This window comes from Cydia pomonella, chromosome 4 (assembly GCF_033807575.1).
Source record: "Cydia pomonella isolate Wapato2018A chromosome 4, ilCydPomo1, whole genome shotgun sequence".
In the NCBI taxonomy this organism is placed as follows: Eukaryota; Metazoa; Arthropoda; class Insecta; order Lepidoptera; family Tortricidae; genus Cydia; species Cydia pomonella.
The window spans coordinates 6,123,890-6,140,535 of record NC_084706.1 but is presented as its reverse complement, the minus strand read 5'-3'; the positions used below and the strand labels follow the sequence as shown (position 1 = coordinate 6,140,535).

The window sequence follows — 16,646 nt, the reverse complement described above, 5'->3', positions numbered from 1 at the left end:
TATGCGTCCAGGTCGTCCCGCCATCTCCGTCTGGGCCTACCCGATCCTCGCCCGTCTTGCGGCACCCATACCGTGGTTATTTTGGCCCACATCTGTGGGTGCATGCGGCAGACATGGCCGGCCCAGTCCCATTTCAGCTTGGCGGTCTTAGCTCCAACATCAGTAATGCGTGTTTTCGAGCGCAGCGTAGAGTTACGGATTCGGTCAATCCGTTTTACTCCTAGTATGCTGCGCTCCATAGCTCTTTGGCCAACCTTCAATTTGGTCTTGTGCGCCTCGGTGAGTGACCACGCCTGAGCACCGCAGATTAGGACAGGCAGAATGCACATGTCGACGAGTTTCCGTTTTATGGTCAGAGGAAGGTGGCCCTTCATCAGCTCCTTCATATACCAATAGCTCCTCCACGCTACATATAGAGACAAATCTTTTTGTTAAGCTATTAGAGAAGAATGGTGCATACTTTTGACGCGTATAGTATGATCCGTTACTTTTAATTCTGATTGTACCGTCATGTGTTTCGGTTATCAAACCGGGGGTTCGTTTTTTTTTTAGAATTTATCTCTGTATTTGAATAAATAACTTTTTCATGTATAAGTGGTGGTCCAGGTGGTGGAGATGGTGTCGTCGGCGACGGGAGCAGTGACCCTGGCCATTGGTGACGGCGCCAACGACGTGGCCATGATCCAGCGCGCTAGCGTCGGCGTCGGCATCTCCGGCGTCGAGGGCCTGCAGGCCGTGTGCGCCTCCGACTACAGCATCGCGCAGGTACGGCACACCACCGACACACAGCGGCCTGCTCGGCGTCGGCATCTCCGGCGTCGAGGGCCTGCAGGCCGTGTGCGCCTCCGACTACAGCATCGCGCAGGTACGACACACCACCGACACACAGCGGCCTGCTCGGCGTCGGCATCTCCGGCGTCGAGGGCCTGCAGGCCGTGTGCGCCTCCGACTACAGCATCGCGCAGGTACGACACACCACCGACACACAGCGGCCTGCTCGGCGTCGGCATCTCCGGTGTCGAGGGCCTGCAGGCCGTGTGCGCCTCCGACTACAGCATCGCGCAGGTACGGCACACCACCGACACACAGCGGCCTGCTCGGCGTCGGCATCTCCGGCGTCGAGGGCCTGCAGGCCGTGTGCGCCTCCGACTACAGCATCGCGCAGGTACGACACACCACCGACACACAGCGGCCTGCTCGGCGTCGGCATCTCCGGCGTCGAGGGCCTGCAGGCCGTGTGCGCCTCCGACTACAGCATCGCGCAGGTACGACACACCACCGACACACAGCGGCCTGCTCGGCGTCGGCATCTCCGGCGTCGAGGGCCTGCAGGCCGTGTGCGCCTCCGACTACAGCATCGCGCAGGTACGGCACACCACCGACACACAGCGGCCTGCTCGGCGTCGGCATCTCCGGCGTCGAGGGCCTGCAGGCCGTGTGCGCCTCCGACTACAGCATCGCGCAGGTACGACACACCACCGACACACAGCGGCCTGCTCGGCGTCGGCATCTCCGGCGTCGAGGGCCTGCAGGCCGTGTGCGCCTCCGACTACAGCATCGCGCAGGTACGGCACACCACCGACACACAGCGGCCTGCTCGGCGTCGGCATCTCCGGCGTCGAGGGCCTGCAGGCCGTGTGCGCCTCCGACTACAGCATCGCGCAGGTACGACACACCACCGACACACAGCGGCCTGCTCGGCGTCGGCATCTCCGGCGTCGAGGGCCTGCAGGCCGTGTGCGCCTCCGACTACAGCATCGCGCAGGTACGGCACACCACCGACACACAGCGGCCTGCTCGGCGTCGGCATCTCCGGCGTCGAGGGCCTGCAGGCCGTGTGCGCCTCCGACTACAGCATCGCGCAGGTACGACACACCACCGACACACAGCGGCCTGCTCGGCGTCGGCATCTCCGGCGTCGAGGGCCTGCAGGCCGTGTGCGCCTCCGACTACAGCATCGCGCAGGTACGACACACCACCGACACACAGCGGCCTGCTCGGCGTCGGCATCTCCGGCGTCGAGGGCCTGCAGGCCGTGTGCGCCTCCGACTACAGCATCGCGCAGGTACGACACACCACCGACACACAGCGGCCTGCTCGGCGTCGGCATCTCCGGCGTCGAGGGCCTGCAGGCCGTGTGCGCCTCCGACTACAGCATCGCGCAGGTACGACACACCACCGACACACAGCGGCCTGCTCGGCGTCGGCATCTCCGGCGTCGAGGGCCTGCAGGCCGTGTGCGCCTCCGACTACAGCATCGCGCAGGTACGACACACCACCGACACACAGCGGCCTGCTCGGCGTCGGCATCTCCGGTGTCGAGGGCCTGCAGGCCGTGTGCGCCTCCGACTACAGCATCGCGCAGGTACGGCACACCACCGACACACAGCGGCCTGCTCGGCGTCGGCATCTCCGGCGTCGAGGGCCTGCAGGCCGTGTGCGCCTCCGACTACAGCATCGCGCAGGTACGGCACACCACCGACACACAGCGGCCTGCTCGGCGTCGGCATCTCCGGCGTCGAGGGCCTGCAGGCCGTGTGCGCCTCCGACTACAGCATCGCGCAGGTACGACACACCACCGACACACAGCGGCCTGCTCGGCGTCGGCATCTCCGGCGTCGAGGGCCTGCAGGCCGTGTGCGCCTCCGACTACAGCATCGCGCAGGTACGACACACCACCGACACACAGCGGCCTGCTCGGCGTCGGCATCTCCGGCGTCGAGGGCCTGCAGGCCGTGTGCGCCTCCGACTACAGCATCGCGCAGGTACGACACACCACCGACACACAGCGGCCTGCTCGGCGTTGGCATCTCCGGCGTCGAGGGCCTGCAGGCCGTGTGCGCCTCCGACTACAGCATCGCGCAGGTACGACACACCACCGACACACAGCGGCCTGCTCGGCGTCGGCATCTCCGGTGTCGAGGGCCTGCAGGCCGTGTGCGCCTCCGACTACAGCATCGCGCAGGTACGACACACCACCGACACACAGCGGCCTGCTCGGCGTTGGCATCTCCGGCGTCGAGGGCCTGCAGGCCGTGTGCGCCTCCGACTACAGCATCGCGCAGGTACGACACACCACCGACACACAGCGGCCTGCTCGGCGTCGGCATCTCCGGCGTCGAGGGCCTGCAGGCCGTGTGCGCCTCCGACTACAGCATCGCGCAGGTACGGCACACCACCGACACACAGCGGCCTGCTCAGCGTCGGCATCTCCGGCGTCGAGGGCCTGCAGGCCGTGTGCGCCTCCGACTACAGCATCGCGCAGGTACGACACACCACCGACACACAGCGGCCTGCTCGGCGTTGGCATCTCCGGCGTCGAGGGCCTGCAGGCCGTGTGCGCCTCCGACTACAGCATCGCGCAGGTACGACACACCACCGACACACAGCGGCCTGCTCGGCGTCGGCATCTCCGGTGTCGAGGGCCTGCAGGCCGTGTGCGCCTCCGACTACAGCATCGCGCAGGTACGACACACCACCGACACACAGCGGCCTGCTCGGCGTTGGCATCTCCGGCGTCGAGGGCCTGCAGGCCGTGTGCGCCTCCGACTACAGCATCGCGCAGGTACGGCACACCACCGACACACAGCGGCCTGCTCGGCGTCGGCATCAAGTAACTGTCGCGACTACGCTACGCTACTACTTTCTACTATACAAGTTTGCCTTTTTTGTACCATTGCTGGATATGTTACTTTGACAGTTGCATAGTATCCAGTATATATTTCTTGAAGGATCGACTTCACCGCTGCTCTAAATACACTGACGCACCGTAAGCACAGTGACGTCACTCATGCGTGACGTTTTTAAATCTTTGACCGCCAAAAACGTTAATATCATTTCGACATGGTTTACGATGACGCGCCGTACACGCTAGGCGTGGCGTTCAAAGGGTTGACCACCGGCCGGTGTGCCCGGTGTGGTCGCGACCATAACTAGTACAACAACGCAATAGGGTTGTTTCCATCTACAAATCTTAGGGCAGAATTGTATCCCAATAAATTCTTTTGGATTATAAGAACATGTTAAACTACTTTTACCTGTAATGACCATATTTTTGTAAATATTGAATTTAAAATATCTTTTGGCACACGTCACGTGACCAAACTCGAAACATCATTGAAGATTCTGGTGACGTCACAACTCTCGGATTGACACTGTTGACAGCTAGGCGATAAACAACAAATGACAATTGTCAGTTGACATTTCGTATCTTCTACGTGTGTATGTGTCAAACCGTAAACTGTGACGTCACACAATTTTCAAAGAGCGTTTTGGGCGCGAAAGCATCTGTCAAAATATATTTTGTTAATTTAACATATTTATAGTCGTTTTTAGTATAAAAGTTGAATTTTAGGGCAACTTTTAGTTAATATAGAACGTAATACAAGCATTTCAAAAAATTGGAAACAACCCTATTGTAAAACCACTCTACTGTGCTCCAATACTATAACTTTGGTTCACAGTTCCAATACGTAATAGGAAAGTTTTATCTACCAAACTTAAATTATGAAGGGATGTTATTTCGTTTTTACTATAAGAAATACGAATCGAATACTATTTTGTTGTAAAAAGATGACATTTATTTGTAATTTGAAAATTAATATCGTAGTTTTATTTTACAGTTTATGTTAAAATAAATTGAGTTTATTTAAAATGGCCTTTTGTGGTTTTTCATTATAGACATTTAATATGTTGGCATTTAAGGGGTGCCGCACGATCCCGAAAATGGTATGTTTACTGGAGGGAAAGTATCGGAAGTTAAAGATAACTGTAATAGATGAAATATCAAATTATACACTACCTAAAATATTCAGAAATGATTCGAATAAGCAATATTTAATTACCTTGCCTGAATTGTTGTGGAGAAGATATTTTCATAAGAAGGTATTATTTTTCCTTATTTTCAAAGAAAAGTTGCCAAACTCGTAGTGTTAAACTATTGGACTGACTATTTGTAGGTAGTTTTAAAATTGTAAAATAGTACATTACGATACAAGTGCGAAAAATAGGAAATTCGAAACGAGTGGCGATAAATTAAAACACGACCGAAGGGAGTGTTTTAAATCGACACGAGTTGCGAATTACCTATTCGCACATGTATCGTACAACGTTTTACAGTACATATGGCCCTTTAAATGTTCGACACAGTAACGTAATATGCTACTTCTCGCACTAGTGTTATAAAGTAGCCCCATATGTACTGTAAAAAATATTTACATTATAAGCGTCAACATTTTTTTTCTTTCGATTTTTAGTTCCGGTTAATGTCTTCATCGAGCTCTGACCCAAATTTTCCAGTTTGTTATTTGAGGACAAATTTAACACTTTTATAGAACATGCCAAAAAGGCATAAAAACGTCATGTATATTTCCTCCAAATCTTGCCGCTAATAAATGAGCCACTATAAAATGAACAAAATGATTCCCTAAAATAAATCGCCTGCCAGAACGGGCACTTTTTCAGACAACCGAACGAAAACCTATTAAAAACACTTATCAAAAACATAGAAATCAACTACATTTATTTTTATAACTTACGAGCATTTATTAAAGGTTATAATAATAATACGACAAATTTCGAAAATTATTTAATCGCCTGTCGTTACTTTTATGAAATTTTGTGTCGTCTCAAAACTAATCAACAGACAAGGTATAAATATATTAAAAATCATATACATAGAATGCCCATGCAATATGTGGGCCGATCAACTTTTTTCCTACATCTCAACTGAAATGAGTGCTTCTGAGTCCTTGGTTACCAATCTGCTATTTGTGTGTAGTTCCGTTTCCTGCTGCGGCTGCTGCTGGTGCACGGCGCCTGGAACTACTCGCGCATCAGCAAGCTGATCCTGTACTCGTTCTACAAGAACATCTGCCTCTACGTCATCGAGCTCTGGTTCGCCATGTACTCGGCCTGGTAAGACGCACTACATTTTATACTACTAGCAAGTATACTATACATAGAGTTGCCACACGCGTCAGGGATATAACAGAACCAGAAATCATACAAAAAACAGCCTAACAACAGCGTACTAAATGACAATCAGGATTTAACTCTTGACCTCAAGGTCGTTTTGTGATTGGCAAATAAAGACCCCTGGGACTCTTTCTGGATTAATTTTAAGTTCCTATCCTCCAGTATAACAGCATAGTTAATCTAAAGTGTTAACCTCCAAACAACAATTGACGTCACAGATTTTCTTTATTTGCATAAAATGTGGTTAACAACAGGTCCTAAATATTGTAAAATAAAAAGCATCACATATTTAGCTGAATTGCAGCATGGAAAATTATGCTCCTACATCTAAAATCTCTCAAAACACATTTATCACATAAATCACAATCACATCACATAAACACATATCATAGACAGTTTAATGTATGGAACTTAAATACATTGTTTTACATTTATGTATAAGTTGTTTATTAATTAGTTTTCTTTTTATTAAATAGTACATTACGATACAAGTGCGAAAAATAGGAAATTCGAAACGAGTGGCGATAAATTAAATACGACCGAAGGGAGTGTTTTAAATCGACACGAGTTGCGAATTACCTATTCGCACATGTATCGTACAACGTTTTACAGTACATATGGCCCTTTAAATGTTCGACACAGTAACATAATATGCTACTTCTCGCACTAGTGCTATAAAGTAGCCCCATATGTACTGTAATATGTATTATGTTATGAAATTCACTACGTGTCATGTATTGTATGTTCAGGTCGGGCCAGATCCTGTTCGAGCGGTGGTCGATAGGTTTCTACAACGTGATCTTCACGGCGTGGCCGCCTTTCGCCATCGGCCTCTTCGACAAGCTGTGTTCACCAGAAATCATGATCAGGGTGAGTTAATCAGCCCTCTATTTGGCATTCGTTTGTAACATACTGAACGCGACACTTATACGTCTATGTTTCGGTGGGAATAACAATTCGTGGATTCGTCTTATTTTGATGTACTCAGCTTCGTTTCGTCCGACAAAATCGCTCAAACCGTTTCCAATAATGTTGGCTTTGATGTTGCCTCTGCAATAATGTTCAATAGAGATGTTGCCTGTATTTAAAAGAAATGATTTCACACCCTGTACGAAATAAAGCACCAACTATGATTAGAAAAACTTATACAGCAATTACTTTTTGTCATAATTTATAATTAATAAATCAGATAGAACTATAAAGAGGTGGTAATTTGACCGTGACTTCACCTTGTTCCTATTTGCATATAAATTCGATCGAAAAAAGGAACTGATTTTACTAGTCTGGCAAATACCCTATTATTATTATTACTAAATATTATGCCCCTTCCCTGCGAACTCATCTACCAAGTAGCTCTCTTCACACACAAGAACTTGGATGCATTTCGGCAGCGAGATGTGAACCCGTACCGCGCCATGCGCAGCAATAAGCTCGCCCATCTGCTCGTCACACCTAAACACGATCTACGCAAGTCGGAGAGGTCGGTGTATGTCATGGGCCCGTCTGTGTATAACAGACTGCCGGACGCAATTAAAATGGATGCAACTTCCATAGTGGCCTTTAGGTTAAAACTACGTAAGTAGCTCCTTGACCACGCGTTTTATTCATTAGATGAGTTCTACGAACTTCCTACTCAATGAGTTTGTTTGTATTAATTTTGATTGTTATGTTATATACTTATGTACCTGTACCTATTGTACATTATGCAATAAACCTAATGTATTTCCTAGACCTAAGCCTGACATGTAACTTGGTGTTATGAATAAATTATTTGTATTTGTATTTGTATTATATTTGTTCCTGAGTCATGGGTGTTATCTATGTATTTAAGAGGATACGGAAGTTGAGATTTCAATATCTTAGGTGAATATATCCGTCTCGCTAACGGAAGCGGCTCCTAAAACTAGTGCGATAAGGACAATGAAAGAAACGAAACGAAAAGTTAGGCGAAAAATTCTGCGTAAAAATCTCAAAAAACGATGTTTCGTACTTGACTATTTCCTCCTCCATAACTTGTCAAATGTGTCGGACTGTTTGCCTTTTTAGGCTAATTGATGTCAGTTTTGAATACCCTCTCTGTTCTCTTTGTGGCCTAGTAAAGTAGGCCGTTTTTGCAATTATTTGAAGTGCACTAACGCCTTAAGAAACAAAAATATAAAAAAAGCAAAACAAGTCTGACACAGACATTAATAATAATATTTTTTTTTTATAATGTGTTTATATGTTTTTGTATTGTTTTGTAAGTGTTTTTATATTTTACTTTTATATTCATATTGTAAAAAATCTAAACTAAGACCCAAAATAAATAAAGGATAATAATCTGTAATAATTAATAATAATATGCTTCAAAACCCACGAAGGAAACACTCGAGTACGTCCTATTGCCTCCCTATTGAGCTTACTGTGGAACTCAGTCAATTTGTGTAATAATGTCCTATGGTATTTATTTATGTTCGCAGCACCCGGTTCTATACCTGCCGTCGCAACAAGGCCTGCTATTCAACGTACGAGTCTTCTGGGTGTGGATGATCAACTCACTAATCCACTCCATTCTGCTGTTCTGGCTGCCGGTGCTCATGACCGAGCAGCACGTTCTGTGGCCCCACGGGAAGGACGGCGGGTACCTGGTGCTGGGCAACATCGTCTACACGGTACGCAACGAACTACAACTATAGAAGCCTGACTAGAGATCACAAATCACCCCACGTGTATTGTGCCGCGAACGACAACTGTCAACGCTCAGTTTGACAACGCCAAATATTGTAATGCCGCGCATAGCGTATATAATTCTTTTTAGCCAGTTAAGATTTTTATTTACCAATCACAACTTTTTTAATTAAAAAATCGAAATCGCGGCAAATCGTGAATTTAATATTCAAAGATATAGGCGGGGTATATTTATGGAGAAACGATAACTGTCAGTAAGAGCTTCGATGCCTAACCTGTCAAGAAATTACAAAATGGCTGACGAATGTTTGATATGACACCGTATTTAAGAATTATTTTGCTTAAAATTTAGTTAATAATTATATGTAATTATTATTATTAAATCCTTTATTTCAGGCAAAACCCATAAAAGTGTTAGTATTACACAACATAACTTACAAGACTATTGTTAGTACATACAGAGATCACAAACACAGACATAACCGGATGAGCATAAAACTCGGGTCTTTAATTACCACCATTGTATCCAAAATTTTACTTACCCCCCCCCTCGTTGCCCAATGTACTATTAAATACAGTCGAATACCCTATTGCGGGTATCTTACCACTCAACCATAGGGCAAATCTGAAATGTGTCAAGGTGGGTGCAGTGCAAAAAAAAAAAACACCATTTTACCTTCTTTCCTACATAATTAGGCGTAGGACGCTGTCTTTTTAATTTCATTGTATGAAATAAAAAATCAACTATAATGTTTCTTTCACCGGTCATCATTGAAGTCGGTTTTTTTTCTTAAAAATTATCTTGTATGATTTCTTATAAACGGTTGTTCCTTTCAGTACGTGGTACTAACGGTGTGCCTGAAGGCCGGGCTGGCCACGCACTCGTGGACGTGGGTCACTCACGTGGCCATCTGGGGCTCGTTGGCCATGTGGTTCCTGTTCATCCTCATCTACAGGTCGGTAATGTCACAAGCCATACGTGACGTCTAAAACCCTGTCCACGCACTTGCGGACGTGGGTCACTCACGTCGCCATCTGGGGCTCGTTGGCCATGTGGTTCCTGTTCATCCTCATCTACAGGTCGGTAAGGTCACAAGCCATACGTGACGTCTAAAACCCTGTCCACGCACTCGCGGACGTGGGTCACTCACGTCGCCATCTGGGGCTCGTTGGCCATGTGGTTCCTGTTCATCCTCATCTACAGGTCGGTAAGGTCACAAGCCATACGTGACGTCTAAAACCCTGTCCACGCACTCGCGGACGTGGGTCACTCACGTCGCCATCTGGGGCTCGTTGGCCATGTGGTTCCTGTTCATCCTCATCTACAGGTCGGTAAGGTCACAAGCCATACGTGACGTCTAAAACCCTGTCCACGCACTCACGGACGTGGGTCACTCACGTCGCCATCTGGGGCTCGTTGGCCATGTAGTCCCTGTACATCCTCATCTACGTCGTGGGTAACTCACGTCAGCATCTGGGGCTAAACAATAAAGTAGCGAGAGACAAGTAATAATTGTTCAGTAGGCTAGGTTCCTAAAGGTTTTAAGAGTTTTAGCGTGTCTGGTGTCTAACGGCAATATGTTGAGAACTGTTGCTCCGAGATGGTGTGTTCGAGAACTCTTTAAAAAAATGCACAAGGTAAATATTCCTTTTCTCAGTGTAGTTATAATATTATGTTTGTGCGTGCAGTAACATCTACCCAGTGGTGCTGATAGGAAGCGTGATGCGCGGGATGGACCGGATGGTGTTCAGCTCCGCTGTGTTCTGGCTCGGGCTGGTCCTCATCCCCGTGGCTACCCTCGCTCCCGACCTGCTCGTCACTGTGTGAGTCACACACACGCACGCACACACACACACACTCACACACACACACACACACACACGGCCTGCGGCTGCGAGACACACACTTCTTCACATTTCAAACTCCTTAAAAAACAGTGTTGCACTAAAATCCATAGCTTTATTAAAGCGTACTCAGCAATAAAGTACTTGCTTAATCTTATTATATTCACACATTCACTGCCCAATAGGCGAGTTCTCAGTTCGAAGGCGCTTTTGGCTACATACGGGTTTTACTGTGTTATCACTTTATCAGCTACGCTCGTAGGGCGTAACTCTCACTGGCAGTGAAAGTAAAATAAGACACCATAAATAAAACTTCTTAGTTTACTTTGCAAACCTTAAATAACAAGTCTGAAAAAAAGAGTATCCATTCACAGAATGTGAATGTATGTGTGTGAAAGAAAAGTGACGTCCGTGTTAAGCGTGTGGCAGCACTGTTATTGGCTGCACTCACTTTTACCACAGAGTGTTGTCAGTTCGCTACAACGCTTAGCCGTCTAACTAACCCGTTTTAAAACCCAAAAATGCCGTATTGCTCTATTTTGGAGTGTAAAAACACTAGCCAAATAAGTCAACTATTTGACGCTACTCACCGGAGTGTAAAAGGGATAGAGCATAGACGTTAGTTGCGACATCTATTGTGGAGTAGTTGAACTTCAATGTGTGGATATGATGTAGGTAGCTTGGCTACTCGATGCTACATGACACTATCTTCAACAATAAAAATCGTAATGTAATTTCGACATTATTTCCTTAACTGTAATGTTCAAATTATAGCAATGGGCGAAAGCTCATAATCTCTTTGGAAATAATAAAATATGGCCAATCATCACTTTAGATAGCGTTGTGTTTTTGATAGTAGGAGTGTGCGTGTTAGCGACAATAGTTTCCATAGTAATCCACGCTCAGGGCGCTTCCCTCTTTGTTCCGTGACACACATGCAAAAGGGACTTCAGCCTTTTTAGGTATACTTTTAAACTGTAATTCATTTGTGTTCTTAATAATAATTATGTAAAAGTGAAAAAGCGCTCCCTGCTTATCCCTATATCCTTGGCCCATTTCACACAAAAATCAGACACTAACTTATAACTTTACCTGGCACTGTGACATGTACAGTCAAGTGCAAAAATAATTATCGAATAAATCGTCTCATAAATATGGTACTACGTTCTTATTACACTGGAATAAGATGCTATGGGACATATTTTTAAGTAAGATGTGTACACCCATATTTTTACAATTGTAGTACGCCGTTCTAAATTTTTATCGTGGCGTTTGCACGGTGTATGCCCCCATAGGCAATGATATTATAACTCCAGATAGGTTATAGGCGATCCAAAATTGAAACGCTTATATTGTACAAATTGTACAGTTGCTTTTTAGCCGCGCCTCGGCAAGCTTTAACTGGGCACGTACTGACGAGCTCTCGCTCACTGAAAGAGAAAAAGACAAGCTTATGTTCAGCAACGAGTGTAATAAAGATAAATGGTATGCGAAAATTAATCAACAAAAACAGATTCATTCATAGATAATTTAATAAAATATGTAAGTATTTTTGTGCCCCTTATTTATGAGCGTAACCTATCTATAGTCATATATCACTCATATAATATCATTGGCCAGAGGGCCAACTGTGCCTATCCTGGATCCAACCGCCTATTAAGGGTTATAGGTCCTTTCACCGTAATCAACCATTCCCTTTTCCTTACTGGGTAAAATGCGATCGATCCGGTGGTATGGAGGTATGGGCGCGCTTGCCCTAAATGACCTTATGTACTCGTACTAGACCATTAATTAACCCTTTGACCGCCCAAGACATCAACTAATGCGTGTGACTGCAGCCCAAATCTTAAGCTAATTATCAGAACAATTTATTGATATTATTATGTTTTTTTCTTTAAAGATAATCGTTAAACAGACCTAATTTACTTAAAAGAATTTCACAAAAAGACCGTCAAACATAAAAAAAAATGTTTGGTTCACGATGACGCACCGCGCACGATAGGCGTGGCGCTCAAAGGGTTAAAATAAGTCGATTCATCTATTTATCCTAAAATAAGTTGATCATTTGTATCTAATTGCACCCCTTTCTCTCAAAGGGCGCGGCAGGGTTTATCCACAAGCCATGGCATTCAGGTACCCTACGAATTATTGCTTCAAGAAGACCGACCGCCAAGACATGTTAATATCAACTCTATTTACCTTATAGTAGATTTCGTTTTAGATTGCATAGTGTACTTACTAGCCAGCTACGAACTGGAAATCGGGTGTATTCCCATCTGTCCCCGCCGGGCACAAATGGGAATAGTGTCATTCTCATCTGTCCCCGCCGGGCACAAATGGGAAGGACCCATTCCCATCTGTGGCTGGTGGGGACAAATGGGAATAGTGTCATTCCCATCTGTCCCCGCCGGCCACATATGGGAATGAATCATTCCCATTTGTGCCCGCCTCCTGGCCGGGGATGGATGATGGGAATACACCGGAAATAGTGATTCCCCAGATTACCTATCATACAATCACAAAATAAACTCAACAGTTTATTTTTTTATAATAGGAAATATTTTTTATAGTAGGAAATACATAGATGCTATGATTTTGTTGTTGAAATATCGAATACGTCGTACTTCTAAAGTAGTATTTATTTAGTTGGATTTAATCGTTTTTTTTTTTTTGTAATTTGATAGTCAAACCTACATGCTTAAACAATCTATTATAATTAATAGATGTCTCGTCTGGTGTCGAGACGTGAAATATAACTTGAATAATTGTATGAAAGTTTATTAAATATTTATAAAAACTTATAATTTATAATATTAATAAAAACTACCCTATGTCCTTCCCCGGGCCTCAAACTATCCCCGGTTCAGTGGTTTAAGCGTGAGTGAGCGTGAAGTGGTAACAGACAGACAGACAGACAGATTGACTTAATAATATTAGTAGGGATAACCACGCATGGAATGACACGTTGGAATTTCCGTCTCTTTCAGTTGTTGAACTAATTTCAACTATTACTATTAATGTCAGAAAGAGATGCAAACCTGGAGATGCCTTGTCTGTAATTTTCTGTACAAAACAGTCTGCTGATTTTTGCGGGGGAGGGGCACCGTAACGTACAAATAGCCATGTCATATAAACGTAAATGTCAGTCCATACAATAAGTATGACGTGAGTACGACCATTGGCCGAGTTTTTCGACAGAGGGGTAAGCTCTTAATGGCGACTCCGGTTGGTTAATTTCTCTAAGTGCAAACCGAATGTAAAGTCAATCAAAGTCAACATTTCACGGCTCATCGCGACCCAAAGGCGAGAAATCCATTGGTTGTAATATTCTTGTTTACGCCCTTTTTCTCTCGGTTTCTTTTAAAGAAGCTAACGCCTTTTTAGCACGGACTCGCCGCAGGCGACGCCTAGAGACACGCTGCCAGCGTTCTCGGTCCAGCTACCGACGCTCAAAACGTATACCCACCCTCTATACAATCGGTCGGACGGAGAGTTGAGCGAACGAGAGTCCTATGGCAAAATGGGGCGACCTAATGATACAGGTGTTCGTTTTTATCAATTGTATGTAGTGTGTAAATCCAATACGGGCGATAAATTAAACCAGATATAGAATTCATCCGTGTAATAATTAATTAAGACGTTTTTTTATGTGACACTTAATTGTGACCCCGTAATTATTTTTTGAAAATTTACCGAGCAGCAATGTACCTACTGCAAACATTACGAGATATTACACAAGATACGAGCTTTTTATACTAACTGCCATCAAGCGTTGACAGTTACTACTTCAAAAAACTCGTATCTCGCATTATTTGTTTCTTTACATTGCGGGCGTAATTATTTTGTACCGTTAATATTTTCATTGTATTACTAAGCAAAATGTAACCCAATATACTTCTTAGATCCTGTGCTAACTGCCACCCTGCACCGTTTAAATATTCGGCCGTATTGAATTTACACAATGTATAAAGATGTCTATCAGAATAACTGTGATAAACTCAACGTGGGATTCGGACTCACATCTTTGGATTGCCGTGCCAACGCGCCTCCAATTCTGCCAACTAACAGTCCGTCATTCACAGCGGTTCTTGTCACTGTAATTCGTATTTCAGTAAAAAATATCCCTTTTAGCTCCTAAAACCAACCCTTGACCCTAAACCTTGACTCCTTTTCCTGCGCTATTTTTCACACTTTTATCAATTTGTGACTTTATTGTTATTCCGTGTTTTAGAATACGTTGATTTACGACGTTTGTAACTCGATTTTTTTTAGGTTATTAGTATGTAGGAGGAACTGTTCTAATTCTTCGGAATCTACTTATGCTACTTTACTAAGAGGCAATTGTTCAAATGTAACATAGCGAAAAACGTAAATAGTGTATAAATGGTCACTTTTTTTCTTAGTAGTATCAATACTATTCATGATTCTGAGTAGGAATATCCTAAAATTTCTAATAACCCTACAAGTTTTTCTGAAAGGTACAGTCAATATTTAAATTATCGATACGTATAAAGGGCAATTTATTTCTATACGCCGCCTTAGGCTTGATTTCCCCCTACGCTGACATCGGTCGAGCGTACGAATGTTCTATGAGCCACCGCATAGCGACGCTGACGTCCGTAGCAGATTTATTGCTACGCCCCGCTGATGGCGCGCGTCGGTCCCACTCGTCAGCGCCGCGTGCGTCGGTGCGCTGATGCGCTAACACCACCGATCGCGCACTCAGTGCAAAACTGTGTGTCGTCGTCAGCGTCGCTGTACGGTGGCCCATAGAACATTGTGTTAATTCACACGCTCAACCGACGTCAGCGTAAATGAAGCCTCTTTGTCATGCGCGACCGACGGCGCTCGAACAATGTCAGCGTAGGAGGAAATCAAGCCTTATGATCTAGGCCATAGGCTCGAGTTCAGATATTTCTGGCGCTTTGTACGCGTCGATATTTTGAAACCTGACTGTAGCCATCTACCGTGCGTTCCAGCATCCACAACAGCGCGTTCAAGTCGATGACCGAGGCGGTGCGCGAGAGCGAGATCAAGCAGCGCGACCCCGCCGACCTGATCGACCAGCCGCGACACTCGTGAGTACAACAATATCGTCCACATTGATCACTGACCGTAAATCTTATTGCCAAGCTATAAGGTTCACCGATGGTCTGTTAAAAGTGTGACACTGTAGTTCGTTTTTTTTTAGCATTAGAAAGAAAGCAAACAATCTTGACGTGTCGTTTTATTAAAAAAACTCTTTTGAAAATTAAGTCAGCAAATATGTAACAGTTCATATACGATTATTAACATACTTTTGCTTTCATATGTAATATAAACTAATAAAAAAAAAAGTGTTATTCAATAAAAAAACGTCAAGATTATTTTTTCTAATATTAAAAAAAGGAACTATATACGCTCCTTAAAGCCTAAAGCTCCTTAAACTACACGGTTGGCAATTAACCTTACGAGGTCATCCTGACCTTGGATCGCAATATGCATAATAATTTGTTAGCTATAATTGGGCAAGAGATTTGTCTGTGGAACAGAAGCAAAGAAAATAATACTGTCCTTTTCTTGCGCTAGTATAATAAACCCCAAAAAGAGGGATGAGAGTTGAATATTTTTTTTAATCTACTTTTACTGACAAAACTTGTTTGCTATAGCTACCACGACACGGGCAGAGACTACCAAGGACGCAGTGGTCGGGAGTCTCATTGCCGACCGTGTAGGGGGTTTACTTATGTGAGGGAGGGGAGAGCTGATTGGACACCACGCCATATCTTTACTGATATCCAGAATTTGAAAGAGTACAAAGTTAAAATTTCCTAATTTTATACTCTTTAATACTCTTGTCTACTTTTAACAACGAGTAATTTCCAATCAGCTCTATCATATCTCGTCTCCTAAAGTATCAAATTCTTAATGCAACATTGGCGGACTCTTCTGAAACAAGGATCACATAATCCTGGTCACGGCACCACGTGAGTGGTGTTTAAATGTACCAAACATTAAGTATTATTCATGTTTGAGTTGATCGATGTATTATAAAAATTCCACATGCCGAATATGTTTTGCTCGATTATAGTAGATCCCTCTGGTAGTAGTAGTAGATGGCTCTATCTAATAGCGTTTGTTAGCGAAGATATTTTGAAGGTCTTATGATTTGAACCTCA

At 44.9% G+C, this 16,646-nt stretch overlaps 1 protein-coding gene across 1 annotated transcript in view; it reads left to right on the top strand.

The window, feature by feature from the left end:
* LOC133516940 (probable phospholipid-transporting ATPase IA) overlaps nt 1-16,646 on the top strand; it is a 146,641-nt gene that overhangs the window by 113,325 nt on the left and 16,670 nt on the right. Inside the window, exons 17-23 of the mRNA XM_061850005.1 lie at nt 607-765; nt 5,780-5,916; nt 6,726-6,846; nt 8,436-8,627; nt 9,481-9,599; nt 10,333-10,467; nt 15,468-15,566. Of these exons, the coding sequence (XP_061705989.1) occupies nt 607-765; nt 5,780-5,916; nt 6,726-6,846; nt 8,436-8,627; nt 9,481-9,599; nt 10,333-10,467; nt 15,468-15,566 (962 nt within the window). The remainder of the gene's footprint in view (nt 1-606; nt 766-5,779; nt 5,917-6,725; nt 6,847-8,435; nt 8,628-9,480; nt 9,600-10,332; nt 10,468-15,467; nt 15,567-16,646) is intronic.